The sequence below is a fragment of the Vulpes vulpes genome, chromosome 12 (assembly GCF_048418805.1).
Source record: "Vulpes vulpes isolate BD-2025 chromosome 12, VulVul3, whole genome shotgun sequence".
Taxonomy (NCBI): Eukaryota; Metazoa; Chordata; class Mammalia; order Carnivora; family Canidae; genus Vulpes; species Vulpes vulpes.
In genome coordinates, this window is record NC_132791.1 from 116,490,001 (window position 1) to 116,504,336 (window position 14,336).

The 14,336-nt window shown below is 48.2% G+C and overlaps 1 protein-coding gene across 4 annotated transcripts in view; it reads right to left on the reverse strand.

Moving 5' to 3' along the window:
* KMT2A (lysine methyltransferase 2A) overlaps positions 1-11,973 on the reverse strand; it is an 88,203-nt gene extending 76,230 nt beyond the window's left edge. For 2 of the 4 annotated variants that reach the window (XM_072729641.1, XM_072729640.1), the window contains exons 1-2: positions 11,542-11,973; positions 9,245-9,343 (exon numbers count right to left, since the gene is read on the reverse strand). In XM_072729641.1, the coding sequence (XP_072585742.1) occupies positions 9,245-9,343; positions 11,542-11,973 (531 nt within the window). The remainder of the gene's footprint in view (positions 1-9,244; positions 9,344-11,541) is intronic. The other 2 variants (XM_025998809.2, XM_072729642.1) reach the window with 1 other exon arrangement.
* Positions 11,974-14,336: the final 2,363 nt, after the last annotated feature.

Consider the following 14,336-nt stretch of genomic DNA (forward strand, 5'->3'; position numbering starts at 1 on the left):
TTACAAAGCACTTGTTATAATACATCCACAAGCAGTGATAACCTTACCAAGGGCTATTCTGCAACACATCTCTTTGCAACTGAAAATGAACATAAAAGCTACAAACACTTGTTTGTTTCCTACAGTGAGACCACACCTACTGGTTTCCCTGGTTCCTCTTGATGTTGAGATTTCTCTCTTAGCTCCATTTACTACATTTTTATTCTCCTATAAAACCACGATAATATCGCTTCATAAAGACATTTCTCTGGAGCTTATTACTGAAAATTAATTATTGCCACAAACTGACAATTCAAGTCAAATACTTAGGGAGCCAGCAGGGCCCCAGGACCCCTGCGGTATATTAAGAAGTTATAAAACATGACCCACACCCTCTAGGATCTGAATGAAAATACACTTTTTGGTTCCCAGAATGAGAGGGCAGTTTGAGAGGTCATTTTTTAATATATATTGGCAGGACCATACTTTAAAATTTCACCTCCAGAAAAGATGATAACGTGCTTCTGGTAACTTTTTCAAAAGTAACAAGTTCTTTACGTAACTACCCATTGCTTCAGTGTAGACCTATTTTCTCTTACTCTTGGAACCGCGCAGCTGGAAAGGAGCTGGTTACCATTCCTAGTAATAGACCCTTTCAGGTCTTTGGAAGAGTTAAGTTGCCTCTTAACCTTTCATTCTCCCAACCTTTCCTCACAGGACTGACTTCCAATCATATAATCATCTTTTGAGTCTCCTCAGAACCGCCTCCAACGTCTCCTCATCCCCTTTAAGTTGAGGAACCTAGAAATGGAAACAACACTCAAGTAAGGGGACGGTCAATGCTGGCGTTATCTATATTAAAAGATGATGGTAACCTGTCATGACCCTTCAACACCACTTGTAACACCCACTCAGTACTGTTACAGAAATGTCCTCTGATGGCTCTTATACATTCCTCTGCCACACCTGATTTAGTTTTTTCTTTTTCTTTTTTTTTTTTTTTTTAAAGATGGGGGCTGTGGGACAGAGGGAAAGGGAGAAGAAAATCCCAAGCAGGCTCCATGCCCAGTGGGGAGCCAACGGGGGACTCAATCTCACGACCCTGAGATCAGGACCTGAGCTGAAATCAAGAGTTGGGTGCTTAACCCAGACACTTCAGTTTAACCGTTAAAAAAAAAAAAAATCACTCAGTTAACCTATTAAGTCTTATATGACATAATAGCTTCTGTAATGCTGTCCTTGCAAATATTCCTAAAAGTTGTACGTGTATCAAATTTTCAATTCAACAGACATTCACTCATCACCTTCTTATATGGAAAGTCACTACTATAAGTAATATAAAACACAAATGGTGACTTAGAAATGGTCCAAGTCTTAAGGAAATCACAGTCTAATGGGGGGAAGACAGACATCATCAAAAGTATTTACACCCAGGGCTCTGGGGTGGCTTAGTCAGTTAAGCATCTGACTCTCCATCTCAGCTCAGGTCATGATCTCAGGGTTGTGAGATGGAGCTCCGTGTGGGGCTCCAGGCTGGGCATGGATGGAGCCTGCTTGGGATTCTTGCTCTCCCTCTGCCTCTTCCTGCTCGTATGTGCTCTCTTTCTCTAAAAATAAACTAAACATTTTTTGTAAAATGATTTTTTAAAAGTATTTACACCACAAGGTAACCTGGAGTAAATCCTTTTAGGGTAGGTATTATGTACAATAAGAAAACGAGAAAGGAGAGTTGAGTTTCCACTAGTAGTGGTATCTGTAAAAGCTTCTTGCAAGAGGTGGGATCTGGGGATCGGAGCTGAGCCATGAAAGATGAATGAGCCAGAGGTAGGGCAAGAAGGGAAAGACTCTGAGGCAGAGGGAGGCATAAAGGCAAATACACACAGACTATGGAGAACATCTAATACACTGGTGGTCCAACATGGCTGAAGCATATTAAGGGAGAATGTGCGTTCAGGAGATAATGTTCAAAATGTAGAAATGTAGGCCAGCTAGATTATGAAGGGCTGAGGATTTTAAATCTTATTTTATATTCAGTGAGGAGGCAAAGGGTTTTAGGAATAAAGTGACATAATCAGATCTATAATTAAGAAAACCACTGGCAACACTGTATATGTGAAAAGGAAGGCAGGAAGACCAGTTAAGAGATTATGGTAACAATCCATGCAAAGGTAATGGAAATTTCAAGTAGGATGGTAAAAACAGAACAGGAGGGACGGGTTAAACCCTGCAACAGTATCACGGACAAGCCTCACAAAATGAATGGAGGGGGTGTGGAGAGAAAAGAGGAGAAGATAGTGCCAGAGTCTGAATGAGCTTTCCAAACCCTGAATAAAGGTTTGAATGTGAATTCTAGTTCTGCCATTTACTCACCATGTGACTTCAGGAAAACTACCTAGCATGCCTGTGCCTCAGTTTCTTCATCTATAAATGGTGGGTGTATTCGGTATTTTAGCAAACTTTTTTTTTAAAGAGAGATAAAGCAAAACTGAATGTTTCCTCCTTAAGCGTACTACCCTCTACTGGTTATTCTTAAACTTTAATCTGTTTATGACTATTCTACTTGTGGTTCTTTATTTCTCAAGCTAGGTTCCAACCTCCAGGAACTGTAACCTACAACTTAGCATTTCCTCTATAATTAAATTATTAATTGCTTCGCTCTCTGTAGACCAACACTTAATTCTTCCCATGCTGACACTTGAGAGCAAATGTCAACTAGTATAGGTGAATGAGCAGAGGACCCTGAAGGGCCTCAGAATCATTGCAGAGGATCCCCAAGTACTCATACTCATACATAAAAAGGTATGGAGATCAAAAGTAGCAACCCCAACATAGTTGCCTTGGCCTAGTAACTATGCAACTAACTCATGGAGACATCCAATGCCTCGGTGTCCTACCTATTTACTGTCTTCTTTCCTCCCTTTTTGGCCTTATCTCTAATTATGTTCTCACTGGACACCAATGGTACCCACTGTTGCCGAGATGCGTGGCTGGCCATACAATTTGGTTATGCCTAGCTTACTAATGAACTTGACACCCAAGACCCCAGTCAAGAACCTTCTAAAGTCAAGATTATAGCTCTCAGATAGGTATATATGTGTACGCATATATGTGCATACATCAGAGTAATAAAACCCAGTTATCTTGATGGGAAAAAAAAAAAAAAAACGAGATTATAGCCCTCATGGCCTTTCACACTCTGAGTCCTAATAATAATTAGGGATTCTTATGTACCAGGCAAATTGCTAAGTACTTTGCATGCATAATTTCAATTAAGCCTCACAATAATTTTACAAAGCTTGATTACTGCTAATTTACAAATGAAGAAACTGAAGCATGGAGAGGTTAAGAAACTTTTCCAAGGTCATTCAGCTAATAAATGGGGGAGCAAAGATTTGAACCCAGGCAGTCTAAATCCGAGCCTATGGTTTTAACAGCTCTGAATTACTGTGCTATACTATCTCATATTATTACAGATTAGATAATAAGATTCTCACCATCCTTTATAAAGATATTTATATATGCACAAATAAAAAATCCTAGCCAGAGAGATTACAAAAGGATTTTCTCATTAACTAAGCTTAAAGAGATGTTATCCACATGGTTTTACTACTCACAATTAAAGGCAATAATCTAGGAACAATGTTGTATGTTTGCGTTTGATCTAAAAATTAGTCAATGCTCATGGATGGACAGAAGTTGAATACAGACATGTGTAAATATTTGTTCCTCTGGGTGTAGCTATTTATTGTAGAGATATTTATGATTAACTTCTCCCCAGTTTTCAGAACCAAGATAGTACAAAGGAGAGCTTGCTGAAAAAAAATGTTCTCCAACAACACACCTCACAAGTAATATTACTCTCCTAATTCAAGACAGAAAGCCACAGTTACTTTGATGCTGTAAAAGGAGAATGAAACAATGATGCTTCAGCAAAGCACAGATCATAAGGGATGGATCTCACTAAAACAGTTCCAATGTAGAGAGGTTCATAGCTCTGGCTGTTGAAAGACATCAAAACATCTACACTCAAGCATTCCAACCAAACACAACAACACAAATGCAAGAAAAGAGATCAAATATGTGAAAGAAATTCCAACTCTGGAGATAAATGCCAGTGGAAGAGATCCGCTCCACTGGTAGGACACAAGGCGTTTGCTGCAGTGATAATTAAAGGTAAGTTTTCTGGGGAAATCCCTTCAGCCTATTTGTCAAATAGAAAAACAACTACTCATTTCAAAGGAAGGGGAATTTTCAGAGCCAGAAAACTGCCAACTAACTCTTACATTTCTATCTTTATTTCTTTAAAACTAATGCTCATTAAATATGTCCAACATCTAAAAAGTGAAGCCAAGTTTGGCGTCTAAGAAGTTTTGTGCTAATCCTACAAGGAGACTTGAATCACCACCAACAGCTATACATCACACGACAAAATTTGTCTTGCAAGTGCCTTAGTCTTTAAAAAGCAAGCGCCTGGCAGTGGCTACAGCCTCATGGGTTGGCTTCCCCTGGTGTGTAACCTGACAAGGTACAAAGCTCATTGAAATATTTAACAGTGGTGGTATGGATTTCTTTGGATAGGTCAAGAAAAGCAGCTCGTCCTTTTTAAAAACATAAAGAACCATTTTATGGGATGTCATTCCCTCAGTTCAAGTGTCCGTGCATTTCCTCAGGGCCTTCTCAGAGATCTCATTGATGGGGAAAATGAGAAGGCCAACAAAAGGACCCCTTTTCTCTCCCTGTTCCCAACATAATCTACCTCGGCCACAGGGCCAGTAGCATCCACACTGTCATAAATGCCAGCAATTAGAGAATTAGGCCATAAAACCACCCACTCAGGTATAAGAGCGCAGGCCTCTAGCTTTATTTAATGCATGCCATAAAGATCCTGTACTTCCTTCTTTCAGGCCTTCTTCACAACCAATGAAATGACAACAACAAAAAAGTAGCCCTTTGTCTGCCTGCCTCATACTAATGTGATCAATGAAACCATCTGGGCCCAGGTGAAGGATTTAAGATTCCTTTTTCCTAATAAAGACTGCATTTCCTCTAGCATGCCACAATTAGATCCATTAAAGGATAGCCTGCATTTTGAGCACTAGTATAATGGAAACTAAAGTGAAATGATATTTTCCAATTATTTTGCCTTCTTCTGAAACTACTCTAGAAGCCTATCCAATCTCTAAACTTCTCAAGAAATACTGGAGCCTACAAAAATATTCTCAACTGGGAGCCTGGGTGGCTCAGCAGGTGAGCGCCTGCATTCAGCCCAGGGCATGATCCTGGAGTCCCAGGATCGAGTCCCATATGAGGGTCCCTGCAAAGAGCCTGCTTCTCTCTCTGCCTGTGTATCTGCCTCTCTCTTTCTCTATGTCCCTCATGAATAAATTTTTTAAAAAATATATATATATATATATATATATATATTCTGAATTAACTCAACAATTTCTAGAACCTCTCGAAGTCTTTTCTAATGAAAAAGGTTCACTCAAATCTCAAAGCTAATGTTCATTCAGTCTGTTTTAAAATCTGATACAATTCAGGAGCAATCAATAATTTCATTTATCTTCACAACCTACCAGTCTACAAAAATCACGAATCTGTGATTTACTCCATGACAAAACTGTATTTCTCAAGCTTTAAACCAATCTAGGTAAAACCCAAACAAATTCTTCTTAACAGTGAGCTCTTTAGGCTTTCTCTTTCTTGCTAGTGCCCACAGGGTTAAAAATCTGATTAAAAAGTACAGGTATGTTATGTCAGGCTCATTAGTAATTTAACCTTCCTTAATAATCCCTGAAAATAACATATGCAAACAACGCAAGTACCCATCCCAGCAATCATGGAATAAATGCCTCCCGAAGTAGTGACAGTCACACAGCTCCCCCTTTTCTCAAAGGTTTATGCCACTGGGCTCTCCACCTTGGCAGAGGAAGAATGGAAAGACAAGATATTCACAAAAGGCCCTACCAAAGGCCTTAAGTTAAGTGCTAGAAGGAAACTGAAGTCCTGTGCCAACACTAGTGGAATGTGGGCAGGCACAAAGAGATCTTAATTAGGAGACCTACAATTAAAACAGTGAGTCTCCCAGAGAGAGAGAGAGAGAGAGAGAAAGAGAGAGAGAGAGAGGCACACTGCAGTGTGTTATGCCTCAGAGCAAGCAAAGCACTGTCACCACCTCCTCTAGCTACAGGGCAAGGAAGGCAATGGAATGGGTATGGAGTCTGAATCTGCAGATGCTCTGCGGACAGCTTCAAGGTGGGCAAAGATATGGAAATGAAGTCAAGATGGGATTATTTTCTCTTCTCAACTTCCAATCAAAAGGCAAATCACCACTTTGTGAATGATGGTTTCCCAGAGGAGCACTATGCCTTAAGATAATCAAATGGAAAGAAACGATGGGGACATGTCATATGGTTTTCAGTGAGAATAAAGAAAAATTCTGAAGACTACATTTCTGATGCTCAGTATAAACCAGAGTCCTATATCTCACAGCCTTTTAGGAGCTGCTCCCAGCAACACAGGTACTGTCACTTTGAATTTATCAATTCATCGGTGCACAGAATTTTTTTCATTTAAACACTCACACACCTAAAGGAATACAACGACCTAGGCCGAAAATAACTTCCCTTTTGCGGTTAGGAATCCATAACATGGAAAACATGAAACAAACTTAGTCAACCAAGAGGGCCTCGCAACACAAGATAATGATTTGTATTTAAAAATCTGATCTTCGGGACACCTGGGTGGCTCAGCGGTTAAGCGCCTGCCTGCCTTTGGCTCAGGGCGTGTTCCCGGAGTCCCGGGATCGAGTCCCACATCGGGCTCCCTGCGTGGAGCCTGCCTCTGTCTCTGCCTCTGTTTCTGCCTCTCTCTCCCTGTGTCTCTCATGAATAAATAAAATATTTAAAAAATAAATAAAATCTGATCTTCATTTTTCTTATAAATTAGTCAACTTCAGCAAAGAACTTTTTCCATATAGTTAAGTCCTTATATTGTGTCCATACAGTTAAAGTTGTACTAACGTGAAATTTCTCTTCCCCAAAGTAGCACTGCTTAAACGGGCAAATGCACAAACTAATGTTAAAAATCACCAAAGAGGCTCACCAACTCTGACTCTATTTTAAATAAACTCAGAATAAAAAGTTCTGCCCTGACCAAAAAAAAAGTATATGATAGAGAACAATCAGAATACTGGCGCAGAAAAAGTTCATGAGCTAACACTTAGCCCAAGTGTTTCATTTTATGGATCAGATACTCAAGGTTAAAAGTGAATTGCCCAAGGTCCCATAACTGGTCAATGAGAGAGATGAGCACAAGAAGAGCCCGTGTCCACTGATTTCCACTCTGAGGCTTCTTCTATTCCACTTGTGTTCTCTTGCTTCCTTTTCCTTCTGTCAAGCTCAGGATTAGCTATGAAGGCCATGACAAAACAACTCCCCCTCTTGGCACATATGTCCAGCGAACACCCAGAACAAAACAAAAACAAAAATCACAGGTACTCTCTAACCACCTTCTGCCTACAGGAAAACCATCTTTTTTAGGCCCAACCAAGAGTATGCCTCAGTCTACCTCAACTAAACTGCCATTTCAAATGAAAGCAAATATAGACCACTGTTGTCATTCAATTTCGATTTATGTCTCTTTGAAATGTGTCATGCTGTGATCAAGGTGGAAATTTTGAATTCAACATTTTATGAGGTGGTAAGGAAGGTAAGTAGCCTATGAAATTAATAAACAAAGGCTAGTTGCTGATATATAAACATTTACACTTCTGGGGTTTGTATTAAAAACAGCTCAAATTCTCATCAACAGGCAGGATGCTGTACTGTGTTTATTTAGATGGCAAAGTACAGTGGCATTAACAGTACTGGAGACAATCCTCAGAAAAGTGGACACTTATGGAGGGAAAAGGGGAGATGAAGAAGCACACCTCTGTGATTTCGTACTTTGCTCAGTAAAATAAGTAAAACTTAAATTCTACTTCCTGATTGTCAAAAAGCCCAAACAGAGGAGACCAGCAACACCTACATATTTTTTAAAAGAATCCCATGCTAATAGAATTTGGTCATGAAGAACTCTTATATGTAGTTGTTACCCAGAGATGTTCATAACAAGGGAAGTTAGCGACCTGTGTCAGTGAAGGACAAGTCTCCTGTGACTGAAGGAGTTTAAACAGGTAAGTGATCTGAAAGTTCTATTACCTTTCAACCACCTGAACCTACTAGTTCTGTAAGTATTAACTTACATTTTGTTATAGACAAGTTACAGTCATTATTCACTTACAGCAGACCAGAATTTAAAGAGGGTAGACTCATTTTAGGTCACAAAACCATTTCTTAATGAATCCTGACAAGACTTGATACAGCTCTGTGAGTGAATTCTGAGAAATAATCTTTAGAATTCTCTAAGTGTGTCTGCCCAGGAGAACCCTGAACTTCCCTTTGGGAACCTTATCATTGATTTGTGAGACTCTGTAACAAAATGCTTGGTTTCTACACTGAGAACTACCAGGTCAAAGGATCTAATCACTACTAAGTGATTTAGTCCTAAGCCATACTATGGGTTAGCACTAATCAACGCATACCATCAGCCCATACTAGACTGCCTCCAACTACCACAGAAAAAGCTTACCCAATGGAACAACAGCTCATTCAAACCCAATTCAGAAAAAATACTGAAGTTTAACGTCAGGAGTCAACCACTCTTCTCAGAGTGAAGTATGCTCAGGCCAAAGTTTTAAAGAAAACAACAACAACATAGGAATATAATCTTATTTGAAGTTAACTGCAGTTCCTTCACAGGCTTTAAGGAAGTGTTAGCACCTGATTAAAACTTTAAAGGTGATTTGTCAAAGACCAACAGATAAAATATTCTGGTGCCCAGACATTAGGTCCCTGAATCCAGGTGACTCTCTTTCTAACCAGTCTCTTGAAAAGCTACGATTGAAGCTGTCAGCATAGAACTTTGCTTTTGAATATGTGATAACAACATTTGGAATGTGAACACTTCGACCCTCGATACAAAATACATAAGCATGCTAAAACAAGAAGAAAATACTTCTCAGGATCCCCCTTAAAATAGACTAACTTCTCCTAATAGAGACTTTCTTATTATACTCAAATATACATGGGGCTGAAATTCTACATATAACCAGGCAAGTCTCAATTTCAAAAATAAGCAGGTAAATGAAATGTCAGTAAGTCTTTTTTTTTTTTTTTTTTTTTTTTTTGCTGCTGTATCTTTTAAAAAAGCAAAATCAACTCACATTTAAGCACCAACTCCATGCAAGTAACCTGAACGGTTCAGTCTTTTTGTCATGTATGAGGCCTTTGGTTCTCCAACTACATGGGATCTGTGTTGTTAGCTTAAAAAATACAGAATTGGCCTTTCAAAAAAAAATAATAATCTACAGCAACCAATAAATAGTCTCAATCAACCCTGCTGACTGCAGCTGCCTTCTGAAGGCTGGGAAAAGGAGGTGGAGAGAGAGCAGAGAGAGGCAGGGAAGAGGGCCGCTGCAGCTAGCTAGCTACATAGCAAGGAACACGCCCCCATCATGTCCTCCTTGCTCTGTCAGAAGGCGGGTTGTTGTCAGTCTCCTGATCAGGCTGCCTTAGATACGATTTTAAAAAGGAGGCAGGAAGACTAACAACTAAAAAATGCCAGCTCCTTGAAAGGAGGGGCCAGGGTCTCTGGGACCTCCTCCCTCCCCTTCTTCCCAGGATCTTTCCGTATATCTAGAGGGGTGCAGGGCACAATAGGGGACAAGGGGTTTGCCCGGGACCAACGGCAGAGCACGCAGGAAACGGCTGGTTGTTATCTTTCCCTTTCTGTTTCAATCAAGAGCACTCCAGAGCAGCAACCCCCTACCACCCCCCCTTCACTTCAGCCCCTAGCAGCTGCTCTTCCTCCTCCTAGCATCCCCCATCTCAGTCTCCCCCCCCTCCCCTACAATTCAAACTCCCCCTTCTGCATCCAATGGAAAACAAATGCGCAACGCCACTGGCTGGACCTGAACTCAACTTCCCTTCCCAGGGCAACTTTCCTTTTCGCTGAAGGGGGTTGAATAACGCCCCTCGAGGCATCTCCCATTCCTGCCCCCGTGCTAATGGGGAAGGAGCAAAGCTCTTGTCCCCTTCATCCACCTCGGGTCCCCCCAGAAGAATCAGAGAGAGAGAGATAACCCTAACTCCTCCTTCTAAGGAATAACTTTGCTTCATAGCCCCCTCTTCCTCCCAACCCAAAGCAACCACCACCACCGGCATAGTAAAGTAAAACTGTCCCTCATCTAGCCCTCCTCACCCCAACCCTGCTTCCCGCACCCCTTCCAAGCCCCAGGATTGGCCTAGGAAAAGGGTGGATCAATAGTGAGATGACGGAGAAGAGGAGACGGGCGGGAGGGAGCTAGGGCTGGAGACTGCGTGCTCTCAGGCTCAGTGGGTGGGGTAGGAGAGCAGCTGCTTCCCCTGGGAGGATGCTGCCCAAGTCCCCCCGCAAACACCTCCCCTCGCAGGGGCCCCCTTCCCCAGAGATGGAGGGAAAGTCAGCCTCCGCTCCAGGGGGAATGGTGGAAAGCTGCTCCTCTCGGAGCCTGGGGGACAGTGGACTATCCTCGTCTCAAACATGCCGCTAAGCCTTCATTCTAAGGGAGGGAGAGGGTGGAGTGAAGGTAGAGTGAGTCCCTGCGCCCAGGAGGCTGGAAACTGTAGCTCGGTTAAGATGGGGGAAAGAGCCTGCTGGCGGCAGGAGGAGGTCCCCGCTATCTCCGGAGCGAGAGCAGGGGAAGGGAGGCAAGGTGGAGAGGAAAGTGGATTTTTCCTGGCGGGGTAGGGGAGGGAGGAGGGAGGATCTATCTGCGTGGGGTGGGGGTGGGGGTGGAGGATGCAGGGTGGAGGTGAAGGAAGGGGGAGTGGCTGCTAGTGCAGGGACCTGGCCCGGGGATGGGGCGAGGAGGGTTCGTCAGGTTTTCGGAAGCAAGGTGCGGGAAGGGACGTGGGTCCCCGGGGGCGGGGGAAGGACGTGGCCCCGCGCGAGGCCGTCACCCGAGGGATGCCCAGGAGGAGAAGTGCCCCAAGAGCCCAACATCTGCCCAGAGAGGGAGGCGGGGATGTGGCGGGATCAGGTCTCTAGGAGGGAGGGAGGGAGGAATCTTGCTCGGATGAGGTAATCTGTGAAAGGGAGGAGGGGTTCAGTCCCGGGATGGGAAACCCCGGCGAGGGGTCTGTGCCAAGGGATTTGGGGCAGGGGCAGGGGCAGGGGCAGGGCCAGGGCCAGGGGCAGGGGCAGGGGCAGGGACCGGGGCGGGGTGGGGGGTGGGGGGTGGGGTGGGGGCGGGGGGGCGGCGGGCAAACGCCCGCGGCCAGATGGGTCCGACCCCGGGGGCTGGGGGCGCCCGGGGGTCCGCACCCCGGACGGGGGGTCCCGAGATGGGCGGGCCGTCTGCCCCGGGTCGGGGACCCGGGAGGGTCCCGGGGTCGGGATGCTCCTCCATCCCGGATGGGGGAGGGGAGCGGGTCCGCGGAGGGTCGGGACCCCGGGCCGGGGGGTTCCTCGCCCCCTTACCTCTCCGCTGCCGCCTCCCCCGCCGCTCTCCCCAAACACGGCCCGGAACCGGCGCAGGTTGGTGCCGATGGCGGCCGAGACCTGCAGCGCCGCGTCGAAGCCCGGGCCCACCCGGAGCAGGGCCGGCCCGGAGGAGGCTGAGGACGATGACGAAGACGAAGACGAGGCGGACGACGAGCAGGCTGCCGAGGCGGCGGCCGCTCCCCCTGGAGCCCCGGCCCCGCTGCTTCCCGCCGCCGCCGCCGCGGCCGCCACGGCCGGGGGGGAGGGGGGCGCCCCGGGGCCGCCGCCGCCGACCGGGGGCCCGGGGGGAAGCAGCAGGGCCGGGACGCGTTGCCGCGGGGCGCCCCCCAGGCCCCGGCGCCCCCCGCCGCCGCCGCCCCCGGTGGTCCCGGGCCGGGCGGGGAAGCGCCACCGACAGCTGTGCGCCATGTTCGCCCCGTGAAGTGAAGCAGCGAGAGGGAGAGGCGACAACACAGGGGGGCGGGGAGGCGGGGGGGGGGCGGCGGGCCCCGGAACCTGCCTGAGCCGCGCGGCGCCGCCCGCCCGCCTGCGCCCGCCCGCCGCTATGCAGAGCGCCGGGCCGCGCCCGCCCGCCCCGCAATCTGCATGGCGCGCCCGGGCCTGCGCTCCCGACGCCGGGCGGCCGCTCCGCCAGGCCGAGCCCCGGGCCGCCGCCGCCCGCCCGCCCGCCCGCCCCGCAACCTGGATAAGTGCGAGCCCCGCCCTCCGGGAGCGGCCTGGCGGGGGGGGCGGCGGGCGGGGAGGAAGCCCGGGAGCCCGACGCGGCGCGCGGGTTCCGGGGAGGGGGGAGGGGGGAGGGGGCGAGGGCCTCGGGGACGGCGGAGGCGGAGGGCGCGGGCCGCCCGCAGCCTCGGGGCCGCGCCGCCGCTTACACACGTTCCCGGGACGCGCTGGGAACCGAGCCGCCCGGGAGAGCGGCTTCCAGTCTAGCGCGGCGGCCGGGCCGGGGGGCGAGGGAGCCTCCTCTGCCTCGAGGCGCGGACGCGAGATGGGCTAGCCCTCGCTTAACGCTTCTAGAATAAAAGAGCCCTTGTTGTACCTGATGCAAAAAACGGAAGCGTCGCCCAGTTTACTCTATGCAAAATAGACAGGCCCTCAATGAACGCGCTTTAAAATTTAAAAAAAAAAAAAAAGAGAGAGAGCGAGGGAGAGAGGAGAGGAGCCCCTCCCATTTTCATGCTGGAGCTCCCCTCTCTCTCCCTCTCTCCCTCTCTCTCCAGAATGCACACGCCGAGTGGCGGGTCTCCCGCCACCTCCTCGCCCGACCGTGCACTCGGGGCTCAGGAGCCCCTGGCTCTCGTGCCCTTCTGCACAGAGTTGGGTCGTGCTTCTCCAGCCCGGGCACTGGGGCCACGGCGTGCTCCGCTAACGAGGCGGTGTTACAACGAAGCTGAAGCTGGATGGCTAACGGGGCCTGGAGGGAAGAGGCGGGCAAAAGCGCCCCCGCCCCTTCTTCCTCAGCTCTCTGCCTGCCGCTGCATGCAAAGCAGACCCTAATGTATGCATGCGGAGGGAGGGGGCTCGCGAGCACGTTTCTGATTAAGAGAGGGGGAGGAGAAGAGCGTTGGGCATTATGATACACTGGGTGGAAGGGGCCCGCCGGCGGCGAGCTCCGTGCGCGGGGTTAGTAGGCTGAGGGGGGAGGGGGGGAGGAAGGAGGCGGGGGAGGGCGGGGGATGAATATCCACCCGGTTTACTTTATTGCGGGAAAGAGGGGAGGGCGCCTCGAGCTAGGCGTTAGAAGCCTGCGAGGCTGGGAAAGCGGAGAGGGGAGGGAGGGGATTGTGCCGGGAGAACTTGTGTTGAGGCTGAGGCTGGGGGATCGATACACACAGCCTGCAGGCCCCGGGGCAGCCTCCATCCCCCCAGCCGCGGTGGAGTTCGCTGGAAGGTCACGCAGCCTTCCTGGACTCCCGCACGGGTACAGAGCACGCTGCTTGTAATATTACAGCCTGGGGCGGCGATTTGGGGAAGGAGGGGGAGGGTCGTGGTGAGCAGGTTGCAATCGGCTCTGGCCCTCTGGAGGGTGCACTGCACGCCTCCAGAGAAGGTCCACGGCCTCCTGGTGCTGAAAACCTAACGTCCCTCCGCCGGCGAAACGTTAGTGCCGAGCGAACGACCGGGTGGGGGCTAGAGGCGAGCAGAGAAAGGGAGGAGACGCGGGCAAGCTCCAACTCCCCCAACTCGTCCGGGATCGATCGTCGTTCCAACCGCGCAGGATGGAGCCCAGATGGTTTGCAAAGCGCACACTCACAGCGCACACACAGAACCAGATTCCGTTGTTACATCGCGTGGTTTACTGGGTGCAAAAAGGGTGGGAGTAGCGGGAGAGTCTCTTCAGCGGCAGCCCCAGGACTCTGCTAAGGATATAGACACCCCATTGTGGACGGTTTCTCCATTGCAATATATTTGGCGGTAGGCGCTGGGGGTTTTGCTTCAGTGTAGCTGCTCTGATCAGTTACAGATTGGAGACCACGTGGATTCCCTCATGCATCCTGATTTGTTCACTCTCTCACTCTTTCTCGCTTATTTTTCTTTTGTATTTGCTGCCCCCCCTTCTTTAATATGCATAACGGTCTGCAGAGGTAACAGGCAAGGGGACCTAGTGAGAGCCTTTACATAACTGTGTCAACAGGATTTCTTCCCGTCCCTCCACCCCTGAGAAAACATAAACTGCCTGGGTTCCCAGTACCCTCAATCCAAGCACACTTCATTTGGCACAGGTGGGAGGTCTGCAGGTTGGGTGGCGGCGGCCGAAAGGAAGCATGTCA